This window comes from Nerophis lumbriciformis, linkage group LG05 (genome assembly GCF_033978685.3).
Source record: "Nerophis lumbriciformis linkage group LG05, RoL_Nlum_v2.1, whole genome shotgun sequence".
Lineage (NCBI taxonomy): Eukaryota > Metazoa > Chordata > Actinopteri > Syngnathiformes > Syngnathidae > Nerophis > Nerophis lumbriciformis.
Window position 1 is genome coordinate 43,047,833 of NC_084552.2, and position 10,000 is coordinate 43,057,832.

The 10,000-nt window shown below is 39.2% G+C and overlaps 1 protein-coding gene across 4 annotated transcripts in view; it reads left to right on the forward strand.

Annotated features, from left to right (window-relative positions):
* LOC133605868 (oxysterol-binding protein 1-like) overlaps window positions 1-10,000 on the forward strand; it is a 24,211-nt gene that overhangs the window by 4,256 nt on the left and 9,955 nt on the right. For all 4 annotated transcript variants that reach the window (XM_061959193.2, XM_061959195.2, XM_061959194.2 and 1 more), the window contains exons 4-5: window positions 7,558-7,726; window positions 7,813-7,924. In XM_061959193.2, the coding sequence (XP_061815177.1) occupies window positions 7,558-7,726; window positions 7,813-7,924 (281 nt within the window). The remainder of the gene's footprint in view (window positions 1-7,557; window positions 7,727-7,812; window positions 7,925-10,000) is intronic.

Genomic DNA, 10,000 nt, shown 5'->3' on the forward strand with positions numbered 1-10,000 from the left:
TTTTGCCTATTGTTCACAATCATAAAAGACATGACTTCCGGATGGATTTTTTTTAATGCATTTAAATGTTAAATACATTTGATCAAAAGTCCGCTTACAATGGAGTCTATGGGATCCGTTCAATTCTGCCTATAGAGCCCCTAAAAAAACATCCGAATACCTCCGTTAGGGTTTTTTATACATGATGTAAGTATATATGTAATGTAGTAACCTGCACATTTATAATATTTAATAATTACGTATTTTCATCATTTTAAGCATAGGCGGCGCATTCATTTAAAGTTAAAGTTAAAGTACCAATGATTGTCACACACACACTAGGTGTGGCGAAATTATTCTCTGCATTTGACCCATCACCCTTGATCACCCCCTGGAAGGTGAGGGGAGCAGTGGGCAGCAGTGGTGGCCGCGCCCGGGAATCATTTTTGGTGATTTAACCCCCAATTCCAACCCTTGATACTGAGTGCCAAGCAGGGAGGTAATGGGTCCCATTTTTATAGTCTTTGGTATGACTCGGCCGAGGTTTGAACCCACAACCTACCGATCTCAGGGCGGACACTCTAACCACTAGGCCACTGAGTAGGTTTAAAAAACGCATCACTATGTTTGTTTTGTTTTTTACTTCATAACTGATTTCTGCACACTGCAGACTTTATGAGAACCAACAAACATAATAAAACATCACTTGCTGTATAAGGTCCGCTGTCATTAGGATGCCGACTGCTGGGATGTTCATATATTTTCATTTAGTTGAAAAATGTCTCATAATCCTCGCGAAAAAACGGGGTGGTGGTAGCGGGGGCGTATTTTGTAGCGTCCCGGAAGAGTTAGTACTGCAAAGGATTCTGGGTATTTGTTCTGTTGTGTTTATGTTGTGTTACGGTGCGGATGTTCTCCCGAAATGTGTTTGTCATTCTTGTTTGGTGTAGATTCAGTGTGGCGTATATTTCTAACAGTGTTAAACTTTTTTATACTGGCACCCTCAGTGTAACCTGTATCGCTGTTGATGAAGTATGCGTTGCATTCGCTCGTGTGTGCGTACAGAAGCCGCACATATCTTGTGACTGGGTCTGAACGATGTTAGAATGGATGAAAAGCGGATGTGACGATAGCTCGTAGAGTACGTTAAAGGTTAATTTGTTCAACCTTGGCCCGCGGCTTTGTTCAGTTTTAAATTTTGACCCACTCTGTATTTGAGTTTGACACCCCTGGCGTAAGCGCTTATAATATTGATATCACTAATACTTGGTTAATATTCAAGTCACAAAATGCAAATGGTGTACTGTTGGCACTTTTTGAATAGTTATGTATCTGATTTTATGGGCAGAATAGTGAAGCTACCATTTGCTCCACTGTAAGCAGACTTTTATTTACGTTTATTTAATATTTAGAACGCATTAAAAAAGCCATCTGTCGCCATGTCTTTCATAATGATTGTGAACGATAGGCACAATGCCAAAAAAAGTGCAGTTCCCCTTTAAAACGTCATTTAACTGATGACTTGTGTTGTGACTTGAAAGACATTTCTAGCCCACATTGGGACAAAACCCTTCATTGTAACTTCTGATGTTGTGTATTATTTAAATCTTCAAAGTGTTGGAATTCAGAATTGTAGGATAGTAAAAATGGTAATGCTTAAAAATAACAAAGTGATATGGGTTTTTTCAGGGCCGATTTTTCAAAGTCAAGGAGGCCAATAAATGAAATTTGAAGCTGATATTCATATGCAGTAAAAGTGAAACTATTGGTGTTAAATTTTTGAATTTTACAAACTCCACCACCTAACATTGTTTTAATGCCATTAAGCATATGTTTACGATTTTAAGATTATTTTTAAATTTGCAACTTTGTTAGTTAAAAAAAAAACACTAGACAGTAGAAATTTTTTTGTTTCACATTTCTAAACGTGTGTAGGGATCTAACAGCAGCATGTCTATGAATATAAATGAAAACCTAAACTAGTAACTGAATAGTAGTGGTGATTTAGAATAGTCACCCATCGGACGATTTGATTTGGAGGATTCTGATTCGACAATCAACATCATAATTCTAATCATCGGCCATTGAGTACCTACCCGAGGCATCCTGTGTAGAGCAGGTGTGTTGGGAAGATGTTATGAGGTGGGGGACGTGGGGCCTGTTTGGGAAGCGCTGCCGTGAAACGCAGCTTGCCATGCCATCGAATACCCCAGCTGGAAAGTGAAAATGTCTTAGGCAGGGGTGCGCCACCTCGGTGCAGAGATGTGACTTTTACAAGTTTGCTTGGGCAGGAGGCCTCTCTCACTGCTCCCCTTTGGCAGATTGCCCTACGGAAACTTTGATACCACTTTTACTTCCTCTGGTCAAGTTTGATCTGTGCTCCTTTAGAGCTGATGCCGGTCCTGCGACCAGAGGACCTCACTCAACTAAACCTCACTAAAATTTACTTTTTTTTTTTTTTTAGTATTTTAGCCTTTTTTTGCAGGTGGAAAATGTAATAAAAGAGATTTCTTTGTTTGTGGGCATCCCCATTGGCTGAAAACAGCCCTATTACCTGCCTAATGTAAAGTTTTATGAAGTTTTTCAAAATTTCAATGAAACTGAAATGTTAAAATTTTATCTGTTAGGTTCAAACAAAACGTGCAGGAAGTTCCCAGGGTCAGCAACATTAAAACATTATAAAGTTTACTGAAAATTATGATAAAAACATTCTAAAATTCTGTGAAGTAACTTAAAGTTTGTACAATGTACCACACGTCACACCAAAGGCTCCTGAGCCACACTTTGAACGCCAATGGTTTACTTTTTTAACCAAGATGGAAAGGTGTTGCCAAACGACGGAAGAGCTCAGTGCATCCAGAAAGTATTGACAGTGCTTCACTTTGTCCACATTTTGTTATGTAACAGCCTTATTTCAAAATTTAATAAATTAATTGTTGTCTTTAAAATTCTACACACAATACCCCATAATGCATAATCAATTTTCTACTGCTTGTCCCTTTTGGGATCGCGGGGGGCCTGGAGGCTTTTCCAGCTGTAATCTGTGATAATTCTACCTTAATAAATGATTCTGATATTCTGTACATTACATGTTGTACAAGTTAATGATTTTTATATTGCTGCATGACAATGTTTTAACCTTCTCTATTAAATATTAAAATGTAATATTTAGCCTGCTAATCATTCTGTAATTGAGGACTCGACCAGAACATCTTCTAAAATAATTTAAACAATATTTCAGCCAGCCAGGAAACCCCCTTCCAACACCCTACCCGTCCCTATATTCCTAAATTGATGTACTAGCCTTTCTTTACATGCAAATATCACAAAATATCATTGCAAAACATCTCTGACAAAGCATGATCGTAGGACGTTTTTATTTTGTTAATGTCAGGATTTCCCTTCCCTAAATTGCCAAAATACCTGCGGCGTTAGGGGCGTGGTCGACATGACATCATCGCATAATTTGTTATGATGCATATATTCTGTAAAAAGGCAAAAAAATTTGCATATACATTTACAAGCGGTAGAAAATGGATGCATAGTATTAACATATATATTTTTCTTACATATCGTTTTGTTCTTTTTTTAAATTGTTGCTAATTATTGTATAATGTACTTTGTTTGAGAATTTTTTAAAGATATTTCTGTAATCCTATTAGTCACTCTTTTTTTAATAAAAAGTATTGGCACCAAATCCAGCATCTATTTCTGGTGTTATTCGCGACTGTACTCGTGTTTAGAGACTCTGTTTAGACAATGTCACGCCATGTCTGTGACGAAAAGCAAGCCTGACGTCACACTTGCTTCGCGTTGGTGGGAGCCTTTCTCTCATTAAAAGCCGCCAGTGTCATCTAAAATTGTGAAGATCACTGTTCGCGGGTATATCTCAAATTTATTAAAATATGTCCACAGCGCGGACACGCTGCCTCCGCTTCAGACAAACCCTTAAGTCTTTTACCGGCCAAATTTTCGGTGCATCATTAGTCAATAGAGGGGGGGGTGGTTGGTGGTAGTGGGGGGTGTATTTTGTAGCGTCCCGGAAGAGTTAGTGCTGCAAAGGGTTCTGGGTATTTGTTCTGTTGTGTTTATGTTGTGTTACTGTGCGGATGTTCTCCCGAAATGTGTTTGTCATTCTTGTTTGGTGTGGATTCACAGTGTGGCGTATATTTTTAACCGTGTTAAAGTTGTTTATACGGCCACCCTTGGTGTAACCTGTATCGCTGTTGATCAAGGATGTGTTGAATTCACGTGTGTGTGCGTACAGAAGCCGCACATATCTTGTGACTGGGCCGGCACGTTGTTAGAATGGATGAAAAGCGAACGTGACGACAGCTCGTAGAGGACGTTAAAGGCAGTGCCTTTAAGGCAAGCCCCCAAGACTGTGGTCCGGGTGGACTACGAGATATAATGACTGATGAACACCTTCGTTCGATAATGAAGGTTGCCTCAGCTCAAAGCCTGAGCCCCAACATTAATGAACTAGCATCCAAGAAAAGATGGCAGGTATCTAGCTTGGGCACATCAGATTAGATCAGTGTGTTGCAAACTGAGCAGTTTAAAGTCCTGAATGGTTGGTTTATTCATTGTTATTTTATTTTCAAATTTATTAGCCTGTGGAAAAAGTTAATGTTGATATTTACCTCAGAAGGCTGCAAATAGAAAAGAGGCATTCCATTTTTATTTAAATAGTATTTGATATGCCATTGATATTTTTTTATTATTATTATTATTATTTGAAACTCAATTTTGCATGTCACTATAAAGTTATATAAGCCTTGCTTGTTCAATATTCAATGCAAAACTTGTTTGGGTCCCTATTAAAAGGTTAATTTGTTCAACCTTGGGCAGCATCGATAGCCTTTTATTGATTCCGGTAGGTATTCTTTTCGTGGTGGTGGGTGGGTGGTTGCTGTCATGGTGCACGTATTGGACAGCCTACGGATCACGATTGAAACCAACAAGCAAACCGTCAACTTCCTTGACGTCACTTTCAACCTGAGAAATAACAGCTACCAACCATTAACGAAACCCAACACAACACTCCAATACGTGCACTTTGACAGCAACCACCCACCCACCACCACGAAAAGAATACCTACCGGAATCAATAAAAGGCTATCGATGCTGTCATCTAGCAAAGCTGAATTTGACCAAGCAACCCCCCCGTACCAAAAAGCCCTTGATGAAAGCGGATACAATTTCACCCTCACCTATGAACCCACGCCAGGAAACCAGCCAAAAAAGAACAGAAAACGAAACGACATCATCTGGTACAACCCCCCATACAGCAAAAACGTCTCAACTAACATTGGACACAAATTCCTCAATCTGATTGACAAACACTTTCCCAAAGACAACACCCTAAGAAAAGTATTCAACAAGAACAACATTAAATTGAGCTACAGCTGCATGAACAATATACGACAAATCATCTCAAACCACAACAAAACAATTGCAAATGAGCCGTCGACCCCCAGACAGAGCGACTCCAAAACCAACAAAGGATGTAACTGTCGAAAGAAACCTGATTGCCCTCTCAACGGGGGGTGCTTACAAACATCAGTTGTCTACCAATCTAAGGTAATACGCAAGGACATTAACACATCCGACACATATGTAGGATTAACCGAGGGAGAATTCAAAACCAGATGGAACAATCACAAGGCTTCTTTCAGGAACAAAAACCTGCGAAATACCACAGAACTCAGCAAACACATTTGGGACCTCAAAGACAATAATGTTGAATATTCAATAACATGGCAAATTCTTGCATCCAGCACACCTTACAATAGTGGTAATAAAAGATGCAACCTATGCTTGAAAGAGAAACTGTTTATTATTTACCGTCCAGACCTGTCATCCCTCAACAAGCGCAGCGAAATTGTAACAGCATGCCGCCATAGACGGAAACACCTCCTAGGTAACACATGAGCCAATCACCACGCCCCTAGGCCAGCCTGTACCCACCCACTCTGTGCCCTATATAAACCATGGTATGCGAATGCTCCCATTAAAATCTCCTGATGATTGAGGGTACCCCCCCTCATGAAACAGGCCTGTAGAGATGAAATAGTCTTGTGATTTTTTTCCCACACATACATATATTGCGCTCTACTACGGTATCGAGCACTATTTTTTGGATAACCTTATTAAGACATATATATATATATATATATATATATATATATAGGTATATGTATACCTGTGGCCCTGCGATGAGGTGGCGACTTGTCCAGGGTGTGCCCCGCCTTCCGCCCGATTGTAGCTGAGATAGGCTCCAGCGCCCCCCGCGACCCCAAAGGGAATAAGCGGTAGGAAATGGATGGATGGATGGATGTTCAACCTTGGCTCGCGGCTTTGTTCAGTTTTAAATTTTGGCCCACTCTGTATTTGAGTTTGACACCCCTGGTTTATGTCATCTTACTTACTAAAGCAGTCACATTAACAATCTAAATGTTATGTTATCACTGCACCTTAACCGTAATCTGAACATGGAAGTGAAGCACCACCCACCTCTAGCGCGCCGCATGCAGCAGGGATGTCCCCTCTTCTCAAGGCAAAAAATCGTTATTTTCTTGTCAGGAGAACAACTTGCCATGGCTTTGAACCTGCTATTTCTATAAGGTAGACTTTCTTTTATCAATTTCTGCTTTACTAATATATAGTGGTTTTCAAACTTTTTTAACTAAGTACCACCTCATGAAACTCTTGGCTCTCCAAGTACCACCATAATGATCAACATTAAAATACTGTAGTGTATTAGGCTTAAGTATTCATTAAAAACAAGTATATTTAATATTTTTGGCCACTGTAACATTACACTCAGTTTGAACAGTAACACTGTGTTTGAATGTAGGAAAATGAAACACTGTACTTAAATCATTAATTAAATCTTTAGTGTACCACTAGATGGAGCCCACGTACCACTAGTAGAATCACTATGCTATGTCTTGTTTTCTGGCAAACTAGGTGTGTGTAAGGAGGAGTTATGCATATCCCCACAGTGCCATTATGTTTATGAGCCATGTAGAACCACATGTGCAAAATACGCATTTTTGGAGAGCAAACCTTTTCTCCTTACCACCGTGTGGGTGAGCACTGAGCAGAACTGTATGCCTTAACAGCTTTTCCTGATGATTGGCTCTTACCCTTGCTGATGGTGCGTGTAAACCGTCATATGGTGCTTTGGGTTTAACTTTGCTTGAGATAAAGTAGTCACTGCAAGCGGAGGTGCGGCTCCATAAGTGCCACAATAACCCAGTTTTGAATTAATCAAAATAGCGAATATCGGCCTGGCTGATAATTTGTATATTGGAAATTAACATCACATCGTTTCAAACTCTAAACTTTTTTGCGATTTGAAGTTTAACTTTATCCCGAAAACTGAAGTTGAATTCCAAATTGTATAAGAGTAAAACAAATCTATCTTAAAAACAATATGTTGTAAACAGAAACTTCAGCGAATCTCACGAAAGAAGGTGGGTCTGTTGTTAATGTGAAGAGACTCGACCCCAAGGTACAGAGGGCGATATAAATATGCTCTCTTTTGTTTTCTCGATTGCATTGTGGAACCAGATGACTCTGGCGATGACCCTTCCCCATCATCCCCTCCCGCGGCTCCTGGACAAGGAGGGGGGTCACAGAATTCCGAAGTCCAGTCGACGCTGAGAACCTTAGGAAGCAAAGTGGAAGATTTGAGCACATGCAATGACCTCATCTCAAAGCACGGCTGCGCTCTGCAGAGGTTCGACCATCATTTCTTTGAAAACATGTTTTTTTCTTATTATATAGTGTGATGGAAATGTAATGGAAATTAACCTCCTGCATTAGGTCTTTATCGGAATTAGACAGTTTACGTCTGACTGGCGAGGCAGGGGATAAGATTCGTCAGGTGACCGAAAGGGCCACCCTTTTCCGCATCACCTCCAATGCCATGATAAATGTAAGTGACTTGTCCTTTCTTTTAACGTAAATGCTAATTATTTGTGATCTTTTGAAGGAGACCTATGATGATTCTATTCTGCATGTATATAAAACAAATATTTGTGTTACATTATATCTTTCTGCTGTATTTTTCCTTTTTTGATGGTTGTTTTGTTTTGGTTTATTTTATTTCTAAAATGTAACACGGGCCTATTAAAAAAAATGCCATCCGCAACTGCACTTTGGACTCCCCTGGTTTATATACTTACATTATATCCCCATCTTCAAATCTGGAGACAAACACCACTTCACAAATTACCGGCCCGTCTCCCTTCTGCCACAGTTGTCAAAAATTTTGGAAAAATTATTTGATAATAGACTTCGTGGCTTCATTGAAAAACACACATTATTATCTGATTGTCAATATGGGTTCCGACAAAATAGGTCAACTTCATTAGCTTTAAGTAATCTAATAGAGAACATTACTAATGGTATCGAGAAAAACAAATTTGTTTTAGGAATTTTTATTGACCTGCAAAAGGCTTTCGATACCATTGACCACCAGATTTTGGTAAACAAACTGGAAAACTATGGCATAAGGGGAGTGGCAGGGAAATGGCTGAAGAGCTACTTGAATGAGAGACAGCAGATTGTTCAGATCGACCAACATCAATCTACACTCATGAACATAACCTGTGGAGTCCCCCAGGGGTCGATACTGGGACCCACACTATTTATAATGTATATCAATGAAATATGTAAAGTATCAACACTGCTGAAGTTCATCCTCTTTGCTGACGACACAACCATTACATGTGCAGGTGACGACGTTAAGCAACTTCTGGCCTCTGTAACTGAGGAGATGATCAAGTTAAAAACTTGGTTTAATAACAACAAATTGTCTCTCAATTTAAAGAAGACCAAAATCATGCTCTTTAGCAATCGCAAAAGTGAAATACCCATCAGGATTGTTAATGATGATACACCAATAGAATATGTTCAACAAAATTCATTCTTAGGAGTGGTAATAGATGAAAATATATCATGGAAGCCTCATATAAATTACCTGAGGACAAAAGTTGCTAAATGTGTTGGAATGATGAGGAGATCATGTCATTTATTGAACACCAATGCTCTGCTTTTATTGTATCATTCATTTATTATGTCATATCTAAACTATTGTGTTGAAGTCTGGGGAAATTGTTATAAATCCCATCTACAGCCTTTAGTCACTCTGCAGAAAAAGGCCATTAGGATTGTGTCCAATGTTCACTAGGTACTTACATCATTCAAATCCACTATTCATGGAGTTAAAGCAACTTAAACTGCACGATGTGATCAATTTTAAAACTGCTCAAATTATGTTTAGGGCATCCCAAAACTCTCTACCATCCAATATACAAAACCTATTCCAGGATAGAGATGCTCATCATAGTTACAGTCTAAGAGGAAACAACAAATTATATTTGCCTAAATTTAGAACAACTTTAAAATCAATGTGCATTTCAGTGCGTGGAGTCAGTCTGTGGAACAACTTAGGGGACGAGTTAAAAACCTGTTCTAACATGATTACATTTAAAAGACTGTTTAAAAAAGAAGTACTGAAGAAGTACGAGGAGGAAAGAGAGTGATGCCCTCAGCACAGAGCGATGGGAGAGAGGTGTATGGTCAGAGAGTGTTTGGGCCTGTGTGTGTGTGTGTGTGTGTGTGTGTGTGTGTGTGTGTGTGTGTGTGTGTGTGTGTGTGTGTGTGTGTGTGTGTGTGTGTGTGTGTGTGTGTGTGTGTGTGTGTGTGTGTGTGTGTGTGTGTGTGTGTGTGTGTTTTGTCTCGTCTTGTCTTGTTTTATAGTAACAGTGGTACTATTGTATTGTTGGTGTACAGGAGCTTTTCTTGTTTTTGTTTGTATAGTATTGTTCTTGTATTATATTGTTTATGTTAAATGTGGAATGAGTGAGAGGGGTTGGGATATTATAAGCATCTGCTTCATCCAATCCCTTTTCAAGCCTTGCATAAATGTCCCTGCCAAAATGTTTAAAAAAAAAAAAGTGTGTGTTGTACTGTGCAGGTTTGTAATAAATAATTCAATCAATTCTGC